Source organism: Maylandia zebra, linkage group LG3, assembly GCF_041146795.1.
Source record: "Maylandia zebra isolate NMK-2024a linkage group LG3, Mzebra_GT3a, whole genome shotgun sequence".
NCBI lineage: Eukaryota > Metazoa > Chordata > Actinopteri > Cichliformes > Cichlidae > Maylandia > Maylandia zebra.
The window spans coordinates 46406209-46429901 of NC_135169.1; the positions used below are offsets into that span (position 1 = coordinate 46406209).

The 23693-nt window shown below is 38.7% G+C and overlaps 3 protein-coding genes and 1 pseudogene across 3 annotated transcripts; all 4 read left to right on the forward strand.

Moving 5' to 3' along the window:
• The first annotated feature begins 1926 nt into the window (after window positions 1-1926).
• LOC101486581 (immunoglobulin kappa light chain-like) lies at window positions 1927-5660 on the forward strand. The gene is made up of 7 exons (XM_004571038.2): window positions 1927-2017; window positions 3556-3578; window positions 3747-3931; window positions 4028-4732; window positions 4818-4943; window positions 5028-5068; window positions 5195-5660. Exons 3-7 carry the CDS (start codon window positions 3877-3879, stop codon window positions 5312-5314), a joined length of 1047 nt encoding a protein of 348 aa, XP_004571095.2. The 5' UTR covers window positions 1927-2017; window positions 3556-3578; window positions 3747-3876; the 3' UTR covers window positions 5315-5660.
• A 3266-nt stretch (window positions 5661-8926) lies between these two features.
• Window positions 8927-10390, forward strand: LOC101486288 (immunoglobulin kappa light chain-like). Its single transcript, XM_004571037.2, has 5 exons — window positions 8927-8981; window positions 9100-9801; window positions 9905-10027; window positions 10120-10154; window positions 10268-10390. The coding sequence occupies exons 1-5, from the start codon at window positions 8927-8929 to the stop codon at window positions 10379-10381; spliced, it is 1029 nt and encodes a 342-aa protein (XP_004571094.2). The 3' UTR covers window positions 10382-10390.
• Window positions 10391-14624: 4234 nt separating this feature from the next.
• LOC101471941 (uncharacterized) lies at window positions 14625-16074 on the forward strand. Its single transcript, XM_076882251.1, has 5 exons — window positions 14625-14679; window positions 14774-15481; window positions 15591-15713; window positions 15802-15839; window positions 15958-16074. Exons 1-5 carry the CDS (start codon window positions 14625-14627, stop codon window positions 16072-16074), a joined length of 1041 nt encoding a protein of 346 aa, XP_076738366.1.
• A 5265-nt stretch (window positions 16075-21339) lies between these two features.
• LOC101485982 (uncharacterized) lies at window positions 21340-22451 on the forward strand (annotated as a pseudogene).
• Window positions 22452-23693: the final 1242 nt, after the last annotated feature.

A 23693-nucleotide genomic window follows, 5' to 3' on the forward strand; every position in this document is an offset into this window, starting at 1 on the left:
CCCTTAGTTATCTTAGATTATCCTACGCGCCACTAGTGTGGTGGCGTCGTTTTTGTTTTGCTTGTGTTTGCCTGGGGGCGGAAATAAATCCTTTGTTCCCTTACTGTCTCGCTTCCGGGTTGGTTTCTGCACCTGTGTCCATCTCTGTTCCCTCGTGCCGCTGGGCCGTGACATACTCAGAGACATGGCCAAGGTAAGAAAGGCTGAAAGACGACCACCACTGAACAAGACACGCAAGCTGAAACGTCAAGACTGGGCCAAGAAATATCTCAAGACTGGTTTTTCTAAGGTTTTATGGACTGATAAAATGAGAGTGAGTCTTGATGGGCCAGATGGATGGGCCCGTGGCTGGATTGGCAAAGGGCAGAGAGCTCCAGTCCAACTCAGACGCCAGCAAGGTGGAGGTGGAGTACTGGTTTGGGCTGGTATCATCAAAGATGAGCTTGTGGGGCCTTTTCGGGTTGAGGATGGAGTCAAGCTCAACTCCCAGTCCTACTGCCAGTTTCTGGAAGACACCTTCTTCAAGCAGTGGTACAGGAAGAAGTCTGCATCCTTCAAGAAAAACATGATTTTCATGCAGGACAATGCTCCATCACACGCGTCCAAGTACTCCACAGCGTGGCTGGCAAGAAAGGGTATAAAAGAAGACAAACTAATGACATGGCCTCCTTGTTCACCTGATCTGAACCCCATTGAGAACCTGTGGTCCATCATCAAATGTGAGATTTACAAGGAGGGAAAACAGTACACCTCTCTGAACAGTGTCTGGGAGGCTGTGGTTGCTGCTGCACGCAATGTTGATGGTGAACAGATCAAAACACTGACAGAATCCATGGATGGCAGGCTTTTGAGTGTCCTTGCAAAGAAAGGTGGCTATATTGGTCGCTGATTTGTTTTTGTTTTGCTTTTGAATGTCAGAAATGTATATTTGTGAATGTGGAAATGTTATATTGGTTTCACTAGTAAAAATAAATAATTGAAATGGGTATACATTTGTTTTTTGTTAAGTTGCCTAATAATTATGCACAGTAATAGTCACCTGCACACACAGATATCCCCCTAAAATAGCTAAAACTAAAAACAAACTAAAAACTACTTCCAAAAACATTCAGCTTTGATATTAATGAGTTTTTTGGGTTCATTGAGAACATGGTTGTTGTTCAATAATAACATTATTCCTCAAAAATACAACTTGCCTAATGATTCTGCACTCCCTGTACGTCTCTCCATGTTTTCTGTTTTATTCTGAAGAGACCAGTGTTTCCATGTTGAGTGTGTTTTGTTTTACTTCCCCCTGTGGCGTCATGTTCATTTGTATCAGCTGTGTCTCTCCAGGTGTTTCCACTTCCCTCATTACCCTTCTGTGTATTTAAGTCCTCTGTCTCCTTCTGTTCTTTGTTGGGTCATCTGTTTGTTTTCATGTCAGGTCTGAGAGTTTTTGTTAATGTTAATGTTCTGTTTCGTGTTTGGTTTGTTTCATAGTTACGTTCTCACATGTTACTGTCCAGTTTCATGTTCTTGCCCATCGTCATTATCCCAATTTAAGTTTCAGTTTAGTTTCACCCTTGTTTTGCTTTGCCTTGTTTTTCTGTTTTTTGTATCAGCTGCAATTTTTTTTTGTTTAGACACAAGTTCATTTCTCCCGTGTCTGCATTTTGGGTCCTTTCCATAAAACACAACGGCATTTCCTGCTGTAACAGTGTTGCTTTCTCGTGATTATTTTTCTTGTGTGGTTGAAATAAAATAACTCCTTCTACTGGTACTGTAGGTTACTGCCACTTCTGCATGCATGTCCATTTCACTCGTTGGCAGCAAAAGATGAACTACCACAATATTAGGCAGGTGATGTCAGTGATTTGTCTGATCGAAGAAGATGAAGCAGTCAGATATCATCTACAATGACCCTTTCGGTTGGTGTCAAATGTTGACCTAATGTTAGCTCAAATTTCTGACAGGTTAATCCTCAGTCCTGAACATCCGAATGCAACAAATGGACTTCAATCCTGACCAAGTCCAGGTAGGTAGTCGGAGAGCAAAGAGGTGGAACAAAACTGAGTCAAGAAAATACGGCCTTTAAGTCTGACATCATTAGCCGTTTCTGGATCCAAACTCCACTTCAGGTCCCAAAGTCAAACAAACTCTGCGGCATCACTGAGAGTTAAAAACTGTCTAAATCCTTTCATCTGTAATAAAATGAACAGTGTGGCTGCTCTATCAGGTGTAACAATTAATTTTAACATCCACTAGATTCTACCAAAACAGAATCTATGAAGTTAGCATTGAGTTAGCTCACTAGTTTCCATCTAAAGATGATATACCATGTTCTGACTGAGGGATTTTTGAGAAATTAAAATGTACAGCTAGCTATCACCTCCGACATAAATGAAAACAGAAAACTAAACAGCAGTGACGTTTGTAGGATTACTGAAGTTGGCCTAGCTGGTATATAATGATGTGCTACTTTTTGGCTAGCTACACAGCTATGGTTAGCATAATATAAACACAGTTAAGCTGGAGGATGAATGTAACTTTTTTCCACTCAATAAAAGTTAACAGGAGGGTTCCCAATGGTCAGGGACAAATGCAATCACACGGCAGGATGCTGTAAATGGACAAAACTTTAGTCAGGAGAACAACTGACATAATCTATCCACAATATGAGGTTAGTCATTAACAGACTGCTGCATGGGCTGGGCTGTAGCTACATCGTAAGGTTTTAAAAACTGAGCTTTAAAATAATTAGTGGTAATAAAAAACAGGAGGACTGACAGTGATCACTGCTCTTTGTTAGGGTTGTTCAGATTAAATAGAACAAGATACAAAGCATTAAAACATGTTAAAAACACAACAGCCTTAATGGACCCAGAAGCAGGGTTCATACGTTGTGAGTTCACAACTGTAAACATTTAAATATATCACTTTGAAAAGTCTAACCGCTGCACTAGTCCTATACTTGTGTTACAAGGACAAGCAGGCACAGAAAGGTAACAGTGGTTGCATCCTGTCAAACACAGTGCCTTTTACCATCTTTCTATTTAGATGTGTCAGTGCAACGGCCTCTGCGGTTTCAGCAGGATGTGCTCTTACGCTCACACATACCTCATGACCCAAGGACCACTTGCTGTAAACACCCAACAAAACTGTAGTTTTCAACAGGTCTTGTTTATTTCATGCTGCAACTCATATGAGCTCAGAATACTTCTTTTATCAGGAATGCAACACCATTATTGTATAACTGTGATTATTCAAACAGCAGTTGAGTAGAGAGTAAAATAATCTGACACAGATGCTGAAACTCAGTAAAAATGATATGAATTAAAAATGTGACATTGCATTTATGCAACTTAAGAGCAACGATTTCCTAATCCTGAATGTTAAACATCAAAATCCTGTGTTAATACAAATATTCCTGATTATCTCTTTCTGGACCCAGAAGTTGCCGTTTTCTTGTTTAACCTTTTATTATCTACAATGAGCTCACTGCCAGAATCAATATTCTGTATACTCAAGTTATTACTCAACACATGTTTTTGATTAAATGTGTTTTCATTACAGAGTGGGGTATACTGGAAATGCAGGTAAACTGGTCCAATAAAAAAAATGATCATGTTTGTATAACATATTTAATGCAGACCAAGCTGCATTTTCTAAAGTTTTAGATCTGATTACGATTCATAATTTTTGAATATAGGCTATGTCTAACCGTGTAATTCTTCTTAGATATCATACTGTATTTTCCACTACAGGCTGCAGTAAACATGTGATCGTGACTTCCATACAGTAGATACTGTGTCACCTCTGGCTGGCCAATCAAACACATTCTTGCCTCTCAAAAGCAGCACAGTAACCTTCATTTTACATGAGAATCTTACCACAATGGTGTCTTCAGTGTTTGTCTTCAGGCTTCTGTGCCTGTTCTTGGGAAAAATGGGTAAGTTCCATTATCATGAATTCAGATTTTTGTATTGTGAAGTTATTACATTGAACTGAATGTACATTTGTTTGTTTTTTTTCAATTCCACTACAGTTCAGATGACAGAGTCGCAAATGTTCTCATCTGTTCATCAAGAGTCTCGTTTCATATCAGCTCAAGTTGGTGGAAACCTGACATTAAAATGTTTCCATGATGGTGACAGGTCTGCAAGACTTTACTGGTTTAAGCAAAATCTGGGACAAAAACCAAAGATCATCTCTCACTTTTTCAAATATAATGTGAACAACTCTTCTAATGAAGAGCTCAAGAACAACCCACGCTTCACACTGGATACACAAGACGGCAAATATCACTTGACGATCAAGGATTTGCAAGTTTCAGACTCAGCTTCTTACTACTGTGTTTACTATTTATACACTTTAACCTTTTTAGAAAACATCATCATCAGTGTAAAAGGTTCAGGTGTGAACATCAAAGCTGTGGTCCAACAGTCAGCATCTGAGACCATCCAGCCAGGAGGCTCCGTGACCCTGAACTGTACAGTACACACTGGGACCTGTGATGGAGAGCACAGTGTTTACTGGTTCAAAGACTCAGGCGAATCCCATCCTGGACTCATTTACACACATTTGGGCAGAAACGATCAGTGTGATAACAAACCCAGCACACAAACGCACACCTGTGTCTACAGCTTGCCAATGAGTAACCTGAGTGTTTCTCATGCTGGGATCTACTACTGTGCTGTTACCTCATGTGGACACATACTATTTGGAAATGGGACCAAGCTGGAGCCTAAAGGTGAGTAACCTTTTCTACCTGTTTCTCACTTTATCAGTATTTAAAGATATAGGCAAGAAAAAGCTCTGTTTCTGGTGTGTTGCAGGCACGTTTAATTCTCAGGGCTTGGTGTATTTCTTGAGCGGAGCTTTGACATTCAGCTCCATCCTCAGTGTTTTACTGGGATACTTGCTGTACAAGACAAACAAAAGAAACAGACACCAATCGACAGGTAAGTGGAGTCTTTTAAGCTTAGAACGGTTTTAGCTAAAGTTGGATTTTCAGTTAAATCAATTACTTTGTGTTTCACAAACAGAATCTCAAGCAAGATTTTCAGGCCCCGCAACAAGTTCGGAGGTGAATATAGTTTTTTTTAATGACTTGTTAAAGCGCTCTTCAACAAACTTTTTACAGTCTTCTGTTTTATGGCCATTGTTTACATCTGAAATCATGTTCTTATCTACTTTGTACACATTTTGACAGGGGTACCAGCATGCTGACAGCCTTCATTATGCTGCTTTAAGCATTAAAATCCCCAAGAGATCAAGAACACAGAGAAACAACACCGACGATGAATGTGTTTACTCTGCTATAAACAAATAAAGATAGATATTTGCAAATGAGGTGGCCAATTTTCTTTATCTATTAGAGAAATGCTGTATTGGTGTCTCTTAGCATAGACATTTTTGTACTTTCACTGTGGTAAAATTGTAATGATACAAATTTAGGAACTTCTGCCCTGTTTGTTGTTTTTGTGATGTCAAGGATTCCTCCTTTCTTTCTTGTTCTTTCATTGTTTTTTCCATGTACCAATGCATTTGTAGGAGATATTAATGATACTTTTCTACAAGTTTAATATATGAAACAATGTGCTTGTTTTTATCCTTATTGCTTTTCATGTAATTATGGAGACATTATGGACAAATTCACTGATGATCAAATAAATCTATTTTAGCCAGGTAAAGCATGTTTGAAAGGATTGATTTGTTCCTGTAGAATATAGTAGAGGCTCCAAAACCCCCGCTGTCCACTAATATGATTATGGGGATATGATATATGATATGACTTGAAATTGAGGAACTCCGTGGGACATGTCCTTCGAAGGCCGGAAGTGCAAGGCTGTAAAATGGGACGGTCTAGCCTCTGATTTGCGTAACCAGCTGTCTCTGTGGAGTTTAATAAAGTCAGCTGTCTGCTCCTTGCTATCTAAAATATAACAAAACACTGGAGTAAATTCTCAACCATCTCACACTTCAGTTTAATCCGTTTTCTGTTTGACATTTATTCAGATATGTAAAAACTATAACTTTAATCACAGCCAAACCGATTTACTCAGGACCAAATAAAACACTTAAAAAAAGCTAAACAATAACATTTTTAAGTTATCTAAGTGACTTATATATCATCATGTTAAACCTGAGAAGCAAAAGACTGCGAAAAGCAAAAGCATCAGAGCACTTTTGCAAATATGCAAAGTCTTTATAAATCGAGCAGATATTTGAAGTTTACACAGCTACATTCTCACCTGAAAATATCTTAAAAGTTTATTTTGAGACTCAGAAAGAGTAATATTAAAACCAAGTAGCGTCGCCTTTGTTTGAATTCTGGGATAGGTTGGGCAACAAAGGATACACCCGACCCATCCTTCAAACCCGGGAAATGAAGGACGCATTTGTCGGCTGCATTTGGAGGAGTCTGAGACAGCCTGCGTCGTCTGGCTGTCGTGTAATCGGTCTACAAATGCAGCGTCCGAAGGATGCAACCCCTGAATTTGGACGCAGCTTCTGTCTCCCGGTGAAAATTGCCTAAGTGTTTGCATTACTCCCTTCTTCTAGCTCCAAGTTACTCACCAAGTAGCAAGAACCCTTTGTGGTCACACTGTGAGTGGATGACGTTGACTATGATGTGGTGCCTTCAAACAGGGGAGGAGCCACACACATATATCACCTCAGCCTCCTAAAAGCATGGAGAGACAAAAACAGCTTTTCTACTAAGCCTGGTGAGAAATAAGTTGGAGTTGCCCAATTCCACCATTCCCACCTCCCTCCATTATGATGACCATCTCACACAGGCCCAGAGAGCAGCTGTTGCTGCTTTGCGAAAGCCTTTTGCAGATGTGTATCCCCCCTGACCTGTCATACCAGTGTCAAAGAGCACTGTTTTGTAATGTGCCCTTGTGTGAGGTTGCATTAACAGCCCTATAGCTTACCCCAGCATAAGAGACAAATATTGAGAGAAAATTGGCCAAAATGCTAAAAATATTAGCAATAGAAGAGTGTTGTGTAGTCCCATAGGTTTTGCATCAACTACCACAAGGAGTTTGATGTCTACCCAATGCCTCAGGTTGACAAACTCCTGCACTGGTTAGGCACTGCTCACATTTTCACAACAACAGGAAAATAACTGCTTTCTCCACACAATTTGTCATATTTCCATTCAACTTGTTTGGAGCCCAAGCCACCTTCAGTGCCTCATGGACCAGTGCTTTGTCCACATGTTACATATGCTGCCGCCTATTTGGATGATGTCATCATTCACAGTGAAACCCGGGCAGAGCATGTGCGGTGGATGACTGCAGTCCTGGAGTCCCTGAGGCAGGCGGGGCTCACAGCCAACCTGAAGAAGCACGCATCCCAGGAGCAAAAATGAGGTGAGGTGGTTTTTGGAGTTGGTTTGTGCCTGGCTTTGTGTCCAGAGAGGTGGAGCAACGGGTTCAGGGTGTAGTGTCAGGGGAGGCTGACTGATACAGCTGACCTCAATTATCTGATCATAGAAAACTAGGGAATGCATTTACCCAAAGGTAATCATACAAACACTGGCACTTATTTAATCTTATTTTTTTTATAATCTTTGTTAAATGCATCTGTGGTTATTAACAGGAAGTAGACTGTATCCAGAGATGTCTAAGGGACTGAACATAATGGGGAAGTTAGCTAAATAAAATAACATTTGATTTTTCCTTTGCATGCTTGACACGTCTGTAGCAAGCATGACGGACCCCACCACAAAGTTCGTACACTTCGGCAACTTTATTGTGTTGCTATTACTTTCAGCACTCGGCTGCAGCTGCACTTACACACACACAACAATGAACTCAGGACCCAGTTCATTCTTTTTATGTAGGTGAGCCATGGTTGCTGATGGAGTTCCACTCCCCTGCAGCTGCGCCACAAACCATGCCCACCAATGTCTTTTCTTAAATGTATTCTGATTGCAAAGTATTTGGTTTTCAGCTGCAGAGAGACTCCTTTGGCAGTCCATAAAGATTTAATTTAAGGCTGAAAATGTTAAAGAATTAGAAAAAATGTTTTCAGTACCATATATATAATATATATAAATGTATTTTTTTTCTTAGCTCATTTGCAATGCATGAAGTACTACTAGCTGTGCTGTTACTCCCTGTCAGTCTTAGTCCTGACTCAGACATTCAGTGCAATGATTTACTCTTTCCTCTCTGTGTCAGGTTGTGGTTTTTGGGAGGATGTTACTGTGTTAGTCTGACCAAAAATAGATGCTACCTGAGAGAAATAGCAGCAAAGTCAATTTCAATAGTGTTACCTGAATGGCACTGTCAGTACCCTTTAGGTAACACAGACATATTACCTACAGTCCATTTCAAATAACAGTAATGGCAACAGACCTTCAGAAATAATAAGAACACAAAACACATGCTACCTTTTAACATAAAGACCTACCATGTTACATTTGCTTTTATTCTCACTTCTACGATGAAAGTGAGTTGAAATCTGTTTGCAGTTTTCACAACATCAAAAAAGTGTATACAGACCTCATTACAGTCTGCCTCCTCTGGACAGCATGAGAAGTGTGTCAGTCATACTGTCACAAAGAGATCGATATCATGCGAACATCTAGCAAGTGCCAGGTGCCTTACTGTGTCTCTACTGAGTCTGTAAATGATGAACAGGAATAAGTTCCACAGTATGTTGTCACTTGTGTTTACACTCTATGTAATGATCAGTTTTAGACTAAAAATATATTTTTAAAAAAACAAAAAAACCATGACACAACCATTATGGACCTGTCACTATATCATTCTACCAAAGGCAACAAATGTCTGTGTTAAATGCACAGAAGACACATTTCATCCTGGGGGCAGATCACATGGCTTTGCAATGGCCAATCAAAAGCTGTCTTGTTTCTAAAGAGTGGAAAAAAGTCAAGGTTCATTTCATTTAACACAGAGGTTTGCACACGATGACACCTCCCAACTTTGTTTTCTATGTGACATGTCTGATCTTTGGAAATTTAGGTGAGTTATGATTTTTTTTAATCTATCAGTGGCTATGATTGCTCCTCTATACACATGTGTTAATGAAATGTTTCCTGTAAAATTAATGCTGTGTCTGCGTTGTCTCATTCTCTATCAGTTCAGTTGACTCACCAGAATTTCTCCGTAACTCATAAGCAAGAGAGACGGTTTGTATCAGCTATTGTTGGTGAACGCTTGACTTTACAATGTTTCTATGAAGCCAGTGATGCAACGAGGTTCTACTGGTACAAGCAGAGTCTTGGACAGAAACCAAAGCCCATCTCTACTCAGTATGTTTTTAAAGCAAATGGGACTTTTCATGATGAATTCGAGAACAATCCACGCTTCACCCTGGATACAGACATAGGGAAAAACCACTTGTATATAACAAACTTGCAGAAGTCAGACTCAGGTTCTTACTACTGTGCAAGGCGGGTTTCTTTAGTCCTAGAATTTGCAGAAGGCACTACTGTCAGTGTAAAAGGTTCAGGTTTAAACATCAAAGCTTTAGTGCAGCAGTCAGCATCTGAGACCATCCAGCCAGGAGGCTCTGTGACTCTGAACTGTACAGTATACACTGGGACCTGTGATGAAGATCATAGTGTTTACTGGTTCAAAGACTCTGGAGATTTTTACCCAGGACTTCTTTACACCCATGGAGGCAGGAACGATCAGTGTGAGAAGAACAAACAAACATACAACTGCACTTACAACCTGCCTATGGAGAGCATAAATGTGTCTCATGCTGGAACCTACTACTGTGCTGTTGCCTCATGTGGACACATACTGTTCGGAGAAGGAACTACTCTGAAATATAAGGGTAAGGAACATTGTCACAACAAATACAATATTGTGCTAATAAAACTCTAAAAAGTGCAAAAAACATTCTGAAATCCTTGATCTGGAATTCTGGGTCTTTACAGACAAGAATAAATCTCACTTCTTGGTGTATTTCTTGAGTGGAGCATTGGCTTTCACCTTCACCATGGTGGTTTCTCTGGCTTTCGTACTCTACAAGATGAATAAAAGAAAAAACTTCCAATCAGGTATGGACCATTGGTGCTACTTACATCTAACAGCTTGTATTCATTTATTTGGCTTTTCAATCAGATTTCAATTGTATGTATTTCACATTTAGAGGCTCAAGCAAGATTTCCAGCTCCCTCTGTAGAGGTATGTTTCATCTGTCTAAACGATTTTACAATTTAAATAACATAAAACACATTTTTCACAGCACTTTTTATTAGAAGGCATTTTTTTTGATATACATTTCCTTTTTTTGACAGAATGCTCATACAGACAACCTCCACTATGCTTCTATAAATGTTAACATTTCCAGAAAATCAAAGAAAGAGAGGAACAGCAAGACCGAATGTGTTTACTCCAGTGTGAAGCAGTAGGACTTGTCCGAAATCTTCATGGTCCATAAGATGTAAAGTACATAGACTCTCAAGTGTAGTGTCAGGTGGACATTATGTTATCCTTGTGATAACACTGTTTTCTATCCACAACAGTGCACAATTTCTCTGTCAGAAGATAGATTGATAGATAGATAGTGACAGAAAGTGCAGAAAGTGGCATTACAGGACTAGTTTCAACATTGCTGTGTATATAATGAATTTTCATGTCTATATTTTGTCAGAAAATAAAAATTGAAACCCCTGTTGCTTGATTTGCACACCCCTTCTGCAGCTTTGAAAATGTAGGCTTCTTTTTTGTTTTTCAGAGTGTGTCCACTGTTCACTGGAGAATATATATATATATATATATTAGTTAACAATATTTGTTTTGTATTATGACTTTAGATGAAGATGAACACTGAATAAGAGTTATTCAATCTTACAACTAAAAACCATTAATTTTAAGATAATAGAGTCAACAAAAGAAAGTTGTGCTTTAGTGCAGAGCACAGTCAGCATCAAAGCTCATTTTTGTGGTGCAAGTTTGTCTGACTCTCCCTTTGTTCTTTGTTGCAACGCCCTAAAACTTAGAGTATGAAATGCTGTGTTTGGTTAGCACTGCTCATTATGGCATTACTTTGCTCTTGTCTGTTCAAAATACATTGGGCCTTACTTGCTGGTATTTGTATGAAATCGATACAAATATCCCTTGCAAATTAACCTGCAAAAAGTGAGCTTGCATGTAAAATTATAGTTGGATTTCTAAAATATGTGCACCATCCTATTCTGTACTAGAGCACATCTTGCTATAGTACAGGTAAAGTAATTCATAAAATATTTTTCCTTTATTATTTTTCAATGAAAACTGACACAGTAACATTTATATATATGTTTACTGTAAAATTCTGATCTGATATTTGAGTGGGACGAGCCAGCCGGGTCATGTTAGGCTGACCTGTGACATCATCAAGTACACTCGTGTTCAAATTGTACAAAAATCGTGCTACGTTCTCAGGAAGTCCGGACTCCTGTGTGAACTTATGAAGTCTGCGAGAACATGAGTACAGAGTTGTGTACATGAGTATTGAGAAATGGCCCTTAATAGAGTGGGGTTACATGCGGTGATGCTAGCATTAGCCATGTTAGCACGTTAGCTTCAACAGGTGGTCAGGCTGAGTCCACAGGCGCGCACTCGGAGGTTTAGCTCTCTGTTTCACTGCAGGGTCCCTTTCCTTCTTCACCTATCTCAATCACATATCTCTATTAAATCTTTGTCAGGTAGAGTGTAAAGTGGCATTTCAAGGCTGAATGGCCTTTGTACAAGCACACGCACTTCTTAGCAGAGCAAAGCTATGAGCACAAACAGCAGTGTAGAAAAATCCAGGCAACAAGTCTATGTCTGTCCAACCAATCTCAGAGCTCCTTACATTGCGCTGTGTGGCTAATTTGCATTGCTTTAGGATCTCATAAATGAGATAAAAAAAATCTAAAATCTAATCTGAAAGCTAATCCAGAAGGTAATCCAATAGTTAATCCCAAAGCTAGTCTATTTGCTAAAATAATAGCTAAGATGTGAGCTAACAGGAAAGGAACATGGATTTTGAAATGAGGAGTGGAATCGCCATTGGCCATTGGAATCGTTAGAAATAATCCTTAGATTTTTTAATCTGTTTACTTATTTCTCTTATATAAATTGTGTTTTTAAAAAGATTTTGAAAATCAGTTTTTTAATTTGGAAATTGAAAATGATTTTTGAAATGAGATTTTTCTTGCGAGCTGGATTTGAAGTATTTATTAATGGATTGAAAAGTCATTTTAAAATATTGACTTAAAAATAGTGTTTTTAAATTACATTATTAAATAAGAAATTACTTTAGTAAGGTTTACAATTGCATAATTTATTGTACAATTCATTATTTAAGTAGATAATTCTTTATTTCTATGCATGTGTCAGGGTTTCTGGGTCGTTGACCCAGTATTTTCAGTTCACGTTCACTGTTTATCTACTGCCTGTTCCACTTCCTGTTTTATTGTGTTAGCCTTGGTCTGTGTGCATTATGTTCAGTCCTCTTCCCATTTATCATTAGTTCATTATATTCAGCTGTTCACTCACCTGTCTCCAATCGTTGTCATTGTTAGTCATGTATTTAAGCCCTCTCTTCCCTTCAGCCCTTGTGGTGTCATTGATGTTATGTTGTCGTTTCCGCCTGCGTTCAGTCAGCTAGCCATTCAGTCCTTTCTTCATTCAGTCAGCCGTCCAGCCAGCCATTTCCTACCTCTGTTCTGTTTGTTCACTCCATCGGCAATAAACACCCACCTTCACCTACCTACCTGTGAGTCCAGCGTTTGGGTCCTCCTCCTCTCATCCACGACACAAATCCTGACAGCATGCGGCTCTTGTGGTCCTCCATACCACAGTGGTTTATTGCTGTAAGGTTTTGAGGTCAAATTTAAAAGGTCTAATTGACTTATAATCAAATCCACGTCTTTAAGGATCACATTGTCATCACATTGTCTGGAAATCAATAATAGTTATGATGTCTAACGTGTGTCAACTATAACGTGAGGTATTATTTCCTGTCCTAAAGCAGTGTTTCTGAGGTGTCACAGATCAATTATGGTTCCTTTTGTGCCACAACTAGAACTATGGAGATACCAAAAGCCCATGTTTGTATATGTAATGAGCTTTGTGAGTTGCAAATTCACCGTTAGTTATTATGTTATAGATGTAGAATTGGCGTGACATTGTACTGATGTATTCTTTACACTCTTTATTGTCCATGATTGGGCTTCTGTGAGTAGGATTTTCTTCTAGTGAATAGAGTTCTTTGTACATTTTCCTATTTGTTGGCATCCATCACACCAACCCTCTGCATCCCTTCTTCACCATATTGATTAATTGTCTTCCAGGTCTTCCTGACTTTGTCACGCTTGTCGGCTTGACAAAAGCCGACAGACAAAACTGAGACATAGCCGTCTCAGTTTTGTCTAACTTATTTGTACTGTCCCTCCGATGTTTTCATTTCTAATCTTGTCCATCTTGGTCATTCCCAATGTAAAAATGTGAATCTCGAGTTTAGCCACCACAATCCCCCCGCCCAACTCAATTACTCAAACACCAAAACCATAGTAAACCCAAAGACTAAGAAAACATTTACTTGCATATATTACATAGTGTGTTACCAGTGGTGGCCAACCACTTTCAGATAGCTTGCATCTGTTATTCTTGTTTTCTGACCTAAACCATGCAGTGTCTTCCTCAGACATAAGTAACAGATAACTGTTGTTATATAAATATTGTTGTTCATGTTCAGGTTATGTAAATATTGTCTAGAGTTTGTGGTTGAGTGGTGTTGAATGACCTCATGATGTTATTATACTTAGAAGTTCTAAGTTCCAGAGTCATATGGCGAGAGAATGTAGCACTGTTCACAACATCACTGACCTCTGTGGGAGTAAAGTTTAGGTAGCTGCTCTCTATTGTGTTGGCACATGGCATTGAAGAAGTGGAAGAATTATATCCTTAAATCTACTTACAGCACTTTCAGAAATATATCTACTCTAATGAAAGTTATTCCCCACTGCTGTGTAGCCTGTTTTTGTAAGTTTCAATGTTATTAAGCAATGGTCTGACTTTTTAGGGGATACTGTTAAGTGCTTGGTTTCTACACCATATAGCACAAGATGCAGAATATGATTAAAGCGGTGGGTGGGCTCATTTACATTTTGAGTCTAGCTAATTAAATGCAGTGTTTAGGCTGTTGTTTTCAGCATCTACGTGAATGGTAAAATCACTCACTATCATATTTTTGTATTAAGTCAGCAGTTCGGAAAGACTCAAACTGGTCAGTCAGGGCTCAACCACCGTGTCTGATATCTTCTTTGCTTTTTTCCTATGGACGGTTCATTTGTTCCTCCATGCCTGAAAATCAATGGATTAGAGATGGGGGCAATCCCTGGTCCACATACTCAGATGAAAAACGGGCCTTTAGAATTTTTAAGAAAAATGTGTACAAAGAGTTGATTGATCAGTGCTGTTTTCTTTATTTATAAACAGTTTCATTTTTCTTTTTTGCCTCAATCATGAAGTCTAACACTATTGGCTGCTCTGAACATGTGATCATCTTTCCTTAACAAAAGACATACTGTGACACTTCTGCTTGGCCAATCACACACAGTCTTCTCTAACAAGAGTGGAGACGGGTTTGAGATTCTTTTCATTCAGCAAGATTATTTAAAGACAATGACACCTGCGAAGTTTGTCTTTTGTCTAACATGTTTGCTCTTAGGGGAAATGGGTGAGTTTATGGTTTTGAAACTGCAGTCTGAATATATTTCCATGCTGTTAAGGGTCTATAAAATGTATTTGCTCTGTCTTTTATTTTACTTCAGCTCAGGTGAACAACCAGGAGTTCTTCTCGTCTGGTCATCAAGAAAGACGTTTCATATCAGTTAGAACTGGGGACAGCGTGACTTTGCATTGTTACAGTAAAAATGGTGTAACTCCACGGTTTTACTGGTATAAGCAAACATTGGCAGAGAAACCAAGACTCATTTCTACCTTCTATGTATATGAACAAAATGCCACATTTCACAGTGAATTCAAGAGTGATCCACGCTTCACCCTGGATACTCAAACAGGTCAAAACAACTTAATAATCTCAGATGTGCGCATTTCAGACTCAGCAACTTACTACTGTATATGTTCCTATTTACACACATCAACATTTTCAGAGAGCATTACTGTTGGTGTTAAAGATTCAGATTTGAACATCAAGGCTGTGGTCCAACAATCAGCTTCTGAAACTATCCAACCAGGAAGCTCTGTGACTCTGAACTGTACAGTATACACTGGGGCTTGTGATGGAGAACACAGTATATACTGGTTCAGAGACTCTGAAGAATCTCATCCAGGACTCATTTACACCCATGGAGGCAGGGATGATCAGTGTGAGAGGAAAGCCAACAGAAGAACACACACCTGTGTCTATAACTTGACAATGGAAAGCCTGAATGTGTCTCATGCTGGGATCTACTACTGTGCTGTTGCCTCATGTGGACACATACTGTTTGGGGGAGGAACCACGCTGGTGTTTGGAGGTAAGTAGCAGTATAGAACCCATATCTGTGACTGTTATTTTATTATCTATCTGAAAAGAAAACCTAAAATATAGAGAAGTCTGTGCTCAGAATTCTTGGCTCCTCACAGATGAGGCAAAATCTCTTGTCTTGGTGTACGTCTTGAGTGGAGCATTGACTTTTACCTCCACCCTGGTTGTTTTACTGACTTTTCTTCTCTACAAGATGAGCAAAAGAAACCACTTCAAATCAGGTACTGGAAAAAGGTGCTGCATTTGACAGTTTTTATTCACTGATTTGGACTTTTAAGTGAGACTGCTGTTTTTGTATTTTACATTCAGGCCATCAACAAACAAGACTTTCAACTACCTCTGCAGAGGTACGTTTCATCTGTTCAGATTAAAGTAATATTGAAAAATATTTTAGCACATATTACTTTGAAATATTTTTTTCCAGAAACTGTAATTTGATCTACCTCTCAAATTTGTTTTTACCAGGGTAGCCATGATGCAGACAACCTCCACTACGCTGCTTTAAGCATTAACCTGCCCAACAGATTGAAAAGACAGAGGAAAACTCAGAATGAATGTGTTTACTCTAGTGTCAAGCAGTAGGTTACATTTTTCCACTCTAGTGAGACAAAAAATCCACACTGTCACGGGGTTTGTGTTTTTGGTTTAAGTTATACTCTGTGGATTATGGTTTTCTGTTTGTAATATATTTATAGTTGCTGGTTTCTAGGTTTCTGTTCTGTTTCTGTGCCTCCTCTTTGTTCTTGGTAAAAGTTTAATTCTGTTCTCCGTGAGTTGTATGCTTAGTCTTAGTTTCTGTCTTTATGTCGTCTCTGTGTTCCACGTCTAGTTACTTTTGTCTCTGTGCTTAAGATTTCCTCTGTTCCAGAGTCTGTCAAGTCTGCATCTTCGCGGATCTTTCATGTGTTAGGCTATGTCCTCTCTATTTTTGGTAATTCCACGCCGGTGGAAACCCAAACAAAACAGGCGTTAAGAGGCTCTAATGCGGCCCATGTCACCCCTACTTGCGGCCCGCATAATGACGTGACGAAATACTTTTAAAAAATATTGTTCAAAAATGTATTAATATGGAGGCAATATGCAGAGTGTTACAGGCATAGCCCTAAAGAATGCCTCATAGGCCCAGTTGTAAGTAAAAGCTATTAAGACTCGACTGTACACTGTGTTCGTGTTTTCCTCCGAAGCAATAAGTTGGAGCAGCCTTTCAACTCCTCTCTCTGTCTCTCGCTAGCAAAGTTGACCCAGACAACAAACTAAAGCTAGTTTTCAGCTACGAGCCCGACACGAACCCGACGTATTAACCAGAGGTCCCTTTACTACGGTTCGGAGCTGCGGACCTGTTTTATATACGCGTGAAACAGTTTTCTATACGAGATCGCTGCAAAAAGTGCAGCCTTACCTAATGCCCACTCTACTGTTACTCATTTTATATTAAGATTTAAAAATCCAGTTGTTATTGGTATGGCGAGTAATCTTCAGTAATAGTAATGAATTACACAGCAATAGTACATTCATGTAGTTGTAAAAAGCATGATAATATATTAAGTAATCAGAATACATTACTCTCATTGAGTAACGTAACGGAATACGTTACAAAATACATTTTGGGGCATGTATTCTGTAATCTGTAGTGGAATACATTTTAAAAGTAACCTTCCCAACACTGTTCTTAATAAACATAGTACACATGCATGCCTGGATAAAGACAAACAAGTGAGATGTTAGGTTAGGATGCTTTTATTTTTATTTTAGTAAACATTCAAAACCTACAATACACAGCTGGTGTTTGGAAGAGAATAGAACAAATATTTCAAATATAATCTGATCATTTTTGGAGCAGCCTTCCAGATCTCCACGTAGTAACATGCTTTTTTTAGACTTGAGTGTTTTCCCACCTGTTCCCCATCCTCTTGTTTTCCTGCCCATGTATTTAAGCCCCGTGTAGTCCTCTGTTGCTGGTTTGTCTGCTTGTCATCCTCTCTGTTCATTTGCGTTGTTCCCTCTGTGGGTTAGGTTTTTTCTAGTTCTTTGTCTCAGGTTACATGTTTCTTGTTAGCTTTCCCAGTTTAGGTTTTTCGTAGTTTAAGTCACTGCCATTCTCTACTTTTCTTTGTACTTCATCCACACTGAAAATAAAGCTCACTCAGTGTATGCCAGTTATCAGTTCCTGCACTTGGGGCCTTCCCTCATCATTCTACATGTCTGCTACTGCAGCCGTGACACATACATTCATTAGATGTTGACATCCAAATTGTGTGCAATGTAATGTGATCTGGGGCTTTTGTGTTTCTTTTTTTAAATAAACCTGTAGTTATGTTGTATTATTATATATATATATATATATATATATATATATATATATATATATATATATATATATATATATATATATATATATATATATATATATATATATTATAGTCACCTCTTTCTATTTTGTAATCAATATTGTTGAACTCATTTAAAGAAAATGATGTGTGGTTGTGGTCTTCTAAGCAAGTTTTGGATGTGAATAAAGAAAACCAGATCTTCAACCAGGCCTGATTCTTCAAGTATTCAGTATTAAAATTGCCTTTTTGAGTTCACTTACAGGGAGTGCAGAATTATTAGGCAAATGAGTATTTTGTCCACATCATCCTCTTCATGCATGTTGTCTTACTCCAAGCTGTATAGGCTCGAAAGCCTACTACCAATTAAGCATATTAGGTGATGTGCATCTCTGTAATGAGAAGGGGTGTGGTCTAATGACATCAACACCCTATATCAGGTGTGCATAATTATTAGGCAACGTCCTTTCCTTTGGCAAAATGGGTCAAAAGAAGGACTTGACAGGCTCAGAAAAGTCAAAAATAGTGAGATATCTTGCAGAGGGATGCAGCAGTCTCAAAACTGCAACGCTTCTGAAGCGTGATCGTCGAACAATCAAGCGTTTCATTCAAAATAGTCAACAGGGTCGCAAGAAGCGTGTGGAAAAACCAAGGCGCCAAATAACTGCCCATGAACTGAGAAAAGTCAAGCGTGCAGCTGCCAAGATGCCACTTGCCACCAGTTTGGCCATATTTCAGAGCTGCAACATCACTGGAGTGCCCAAAAGCACAAAGTGTGCAATACTCAGAGACATGGCCAAGGTAAGAAAGGCTGAAAGACGACCACCACTGAACAAGACACACAAGCTGAAACGTCAAGACTGGGCCAAGAAATATCTCAAGACTGTTTTTTCTAAGGTTTTATGGACTGATGAAATGAGAGTGAGTCTTGATGGGCCAGATGGATGGGCCCGTGGCTGGATTGGTAAAGGGCAGAGAGCTCCAGTCTGACTCAGACGCCAGCAAGGTGGAGGTGGAGTACTGGTTTGGGCTGGTATCATCAAAGATGAGCTTGTGGGGCCTTTTCGGGTTGAGGATGGAGTCAAGCTCAACTCCCAGTCCTACTGCCAGTTTCTGGAAGACACCTTCTTCAAGCAGTGGTACAGGAAGAAGTCTGCATCCTTCAACAAAAACATGATTTTCATGCAGGACAATGCTCCATCACACGCGTCCAAGTACTCCACAGCGTGGCTGGCAAGAAAGGGTATAAAAGAAGAAAAACTAATGACATGGCCACCTTGTTCACCTGATCTGAACCCCATTGAGAACCTGTGGTCCATCATCAAATGTGAGATTTACAAGGAGGGAAAACAGTACACCTCTCTGAACAGTGTCTGGGAGGCTGTGGTTGCTGCTGCACGCAATGTTGATGGTGAACAGATCAAAACACTGACAGAATCCATGGATGGCAGGCTTTTGAGTGTCCTTGCAAAGAAAGGTGGCTATATTGGTCGCTGATTTGTTTTTGTTTTGTTTTTGAATGTCAGAAATGTATATTTGTGAATGTGGAGATGTTATATTGGTTTCACTGGTAAAAATAAATAATTGAAATGGGCATATATTTGTTTTTTGTTAAGTTGCCTAATAATTATGCACAGTAATAGTCACCTGCACACACAGATATCCCCCTAAAATAGCTAAAACTAGAAAAAAAACTAAAAACTACCAAAAACATTCAGCTTTGATATTAATGAGTTTTTTGGGTTCATTGAGAACATGGTTGTTGTTCAATAATAAAATTATTCCTCAAAAATACAACTTGCCTAATAATTCTGCACTCCCTATAATGCTTAATGAGTCTGCATTTGTTTCCTACCACTCAGCTGTTTCTGGACAGTTAAAGTGTGAATGATGTCCTTTTGTCTGTGTTAACCTGGCGGCAAAATGGCCACCTGTTCAGGGTGTACCCCTAATTTCACCCTATGGCAGTCGGGATATGCTCTGCAACCATGAATTGGACAAGCATTAGAAAATAAAGAACAAACGAAGGGAAAGAAAGAAAGGTAGAAAGTGTGTCTTGTGATTGTCTCATTATTGTATGCTTTCTTCTTCTATTTATTGCCTGTATATTTAGGATTGACATGCCATTTTCTTTCTTTCTCTCCTCCACGTTTTCCCTCTCTAAAATATCACAGAAGTGCTTCTGGAGACAGCTCTTCTAATTCCTCAAGCCTTCTACAGCAAGTTAGATAAAAACCACTGTGTGTTTTCTCACACAGTGCTCACTAGTGTTTAGAATCATTTGTCTCACTTACTCAGCAGATGAATCAAAGATTTCTTACCTTGTTCACCTCCTCAGAGGAAGGACTCTCAGATGGGCTTAGGCCATTCTCAACTGCAGCAAGGATTTGTGTTGTGCTGAGTTTACCAGTGATTTTAAAAGTGTCTTTGATAAGTAAATTAACCCAATGCTGCACCATATGGCTGCAACAACAGCTTGTTTGTTCAGTTAGCAACAAGAGCAGATAAGTGTGGCTGATTACATTCTGGAGTACGCTGGTTGGGAAGACAAGGCTCTTTGTGGTGTATACATGGCATAAATCCTCATATGAGAGATAAATTAACCACTAAAACCTGTACAAATCCCATGATGCAAACATTCTTCTGATTTATCTGCACTGTGATTAATGATCACCATCCTTAAACTGTTCCCACAAAGTTGGAAGCATGAAATTGTCCAGCATGTCTTGGTGTGCTGAAGCATTAACAGTTCTATCACTGGGGTTGTGCTGAGCTCCTGAAAAAACAACCCCACATCATAATCCCACTCCACTACACAGTGCCTTATGCCACTGCATCCAACACGTTGGAGTGAAATAGGTTATATAAGGCTTTGATGCAGCTGCTTAGGCATGGAACCCATTACTTGAAACAGTAGTTCAGTAGTTCAATTGTTAGTGTCACAACGAGACTGAACGGACTCACGCGCAGGCTCTGGGTTGGGAACAATAAAGAGTCTTTATTTACACTCTCCACCTTCACCTCCAAATACCAAGTTGTATTTGCACTTTAATCAGCTGATTTCAATTAATGTGTCAGAGGAAGAACATAGAGAACAGTCTACAACATGAATATGGGTATTACTTTTACTTGTATTGCACAAACGGACAAGAGCACGATGGTAAAGTGCAAACTTCCCGAGCACAAAATTACACCAAAACTAGGTCTAATTACTAAAAAGACAGTAAATATAGACATATATATATATATATATATATATATATATATATATATATATATATATATATATATGATATTTAATGAGTTAACATCTAATATATCTCACCACTGATCTGTGATCTAAGCCATGTTGTCCTTCTATTTTCTTTTCTCAGCTACTACGTTTAACACTACAGACGTCAATGATCATGTGATCTAGTTTTCCATATACTGGGTAACTTCTGATTGGCCAGTAAAATCTAATCATCACTCTTAAAAGTGAAGAGTCGCCATTCTTTTATTCAGTACGACTGTTGGAACAATGGCATCTGCACACATTGTCTTCTACCTGATGTGTTTCTTCTTGGGTGTAATTGGTAAGTTGGTGTTTAACCACAATCTAATTCTTTTAAGGTCTTTTTTCTCGGCTGCCATGTTCCACAATGTGTATTTGCTTTGTCTTTCATTTCACCACAGCTCAGAAGAACAACCTGCATTTATCCTCCTCTGTTCATGAAGAAACACGTTTTATATCAGCTAAATCTGGAGACAGAGTGACTTTACATTGTTACTATGAACACAGTGTTTCTGCACGTTTTTACTGGTATAAACAAACTTTAGGAGAGAAACCAAAACTCATTTCTAACTTCTATATATCAGAACACTATTTAGTAAAATTTCATGATCCATTCAAGAATAATGCACGCTTCAGACTAGATAATGAAAAAGGAAAAAACCACTTGATTATCTCAGACTTAAGTGTTTCAGACTCAGCAACTTACTACTGTATATTTTCCTATTTCTACACATTAATGTTCTTAGAGACCATTATTGTCAGTGTCAATGATTCAGATTTAAACGTACAAGCTTTAGTTCATCAGTCAGCATCTGAGACCATCCAGCCAGGAGGCTCTGTAAGTCTGCACTGTATGGTGCACACTATGCTGAGCTGTGATGGAGAACACAGTGTTTACTGGTTCAAAGACTGAAGATTCTCAACCAGGACTCATTTACACCCATGGAGTCAGGAATGATCAGTGTGGAAGGAAAGGCAAGAAAAGAACACACACCTGTGTCTATAACTTGAGAATGGAGAGCCTGAATGTGTCTCACGCTGGGATCTACTACTGTGCTGTTGACTCATGTGGACTCATACTGTTTGGAAATGGGACCAAGCTGGAATTTGGGGGTAAGTCACTTTTTTAGCAGAGGTGACTCACATGGTATTATAAATAGGAGCAGATCATATTTGATGAACTGAAGATGAAAAGCTAAAAAGCTCTGTCATTTCTAGGATTTACAATTCGGCGAGATTCTGCTGCCCTGATGTATTTCTTAAGCGCAGCTTTAACACTCACCACCATCATCAGCGTGTTATCAACTTTTTTAGTGTATAAGATGAAAAGAAGTAACAATTGCCAATTTAAAGGTTAGAATTTTCATTCATATTTTACTCTTGTGTTTAAAAATAGTGGCATTTAAGTTTAAATCATTTGCTTTTTTTCTCAGCAGACTCAAACACAAATGATTCTGTAAATTTAGAGGTGAGTTTTAAAGTGTGGAAGTTCATGTGTTTTTAGAAAATTAGATTTCTTGTTGAATTGTTATTTTGATTCTTTTGGTGTCTAGAGCACCCAAGAGGACAACCTTCATTATGCTGCTTTGAGAAAAATTAGGACGAAAGGAGCAAGAAGACAGACGAGCAACACCCAGGAGGAATGTGTGTACTCCAAATGTGTGTACTCCGGTATAAAGTAAACATAAGAGACAAGATGATTCTTAGTATTACCTTTCTAACTGATTTAACTGCTAACAGAATTTGATCACTTGCATATGTTTGAAATTCCTCTAAATGTAATTCCAGTAGATAATTTGTTTTGGATTTTGGGTTTGATGTATTTTTGAGGTTCTGTAATTTTTAGTTGTCTCTTTGAAGTTGTTGTTGTGTTGACTATTTTTTATCATTTGAAGTTTTGATTCTTAATTTTGGTGAGTTTAATATTGGATACTTCCATATTTTATTGTTGTATGCTTGTGATATGATTAGGTTTTTGTGGTGGTATTTACTGTATTCAAATGATGAGGCTTAGTTTTTGTGTAAAAATGTAAAATATTATTGTGGGTAGTAGTATCCCAAGTGTTCCCGTTTATAATGACTTTCTCCTGTGTGTTATTTCTGATCAGTTTAACATTCCCAGTTAGCATTTATAGTCCTGTCTTCCCTTTCTTCTTCGTCTCTGTGGTTGTATATCTCCAACCTCTGCTCCCTCTGGTTTCTGAGGATCTCTAAAATGATTTTTTTCTATTTTGTAATTCTGTTTGCAACCTAATAAAAGATTAGCTTTCTGTCTGCCTTCAGTCCTACACTTTCATCATTAATTCTTCAAACTGTGGCAAGCTTGGCATCATTCACATGAAGGATAAACACACTGTATTTGTAAAGTACTTGAAACATGGAAACATAAAACTGTACTCAAATGGCCTCCACAGTCATCAGATTCCAATCCCAAAGAGCATCTTTAGGATGTGGTGGAATGGGAGATTCACATTGGGGATGTGCAGATTCCAAATATACAGCAGATGCTATCATATCAGTATGGACCAATATGTCTGAGCAAGGTTTTCAGCACCTTGTTGAATCGATGTTTTGAACAGTTAAAGCAGTTCAAATCAGTG

Bases quoted from the DNA above. Each gene is read 5' to 3' on its own strand.
- LOC101486581 (XM_004571038.2), top strand. From the start codon at position 3,877: ATGGTGTCTTCAGTGTTTGTCTTCAGGCTTCTGTGCCTGTTCTTGGGA. The intron at 3,932-4,027 runs GTAAGTTCCATT...ATTCCACTACAG, and splicing joins CCTGTTCTTGGGAAAAATGG to TTCAGATGACAGAGTCGCAA. The intron at 4,733-4,817 runs GTGAGTAACCTT...GGTGTGTTGCAG, and splicing joins GACCAAGCTGGAGCCTAAAG to GCACGTTTAATTCTCAGGGC.
- LOC101486288 (XM_004571037.2), top strand. From the start codon at position 8,927: ATGACACCTCCCAACTTTGTTTTCTATGTGACATGTCTGATCTTTGGA. The intron at 8,982-9,099 runs GTGAGTTATGAT...ATTCTCTATCAG, and splicing joins TCTGATCTTTGGAAATTTAG to TTCAGTTGACTCACCAGAAT. The intron at 10,028-10,119 runs GTATGGACCATT...TTTCACATTTAG, and splicing joins AAGAAAAAACTTCCAATCAG to AGGCTCAAGCAAGATTTCCA.
- LOC101471941 (XM_076882251.1), top strand. From the start codon at position 14,625: ATGACACCTGCGAAGTTTGTCTTTTGTCTAACATGTTTGCTCTTAGGG. The intron at 15,482-15,590 runs GTAAGTAGCAGT...GGCTCCTCACAG, and splicing joins AACCACGCTGGTGTTTGGAG to ATGAGGCAAAATCTCTTGTC. The intron at 15,714-15,801 runs GTACTGGAAAAA...TTTTACATTCAG, and splicing joins AAGAAACCACTTCAAATCAG to GCCATCAACAAACAAGACTT.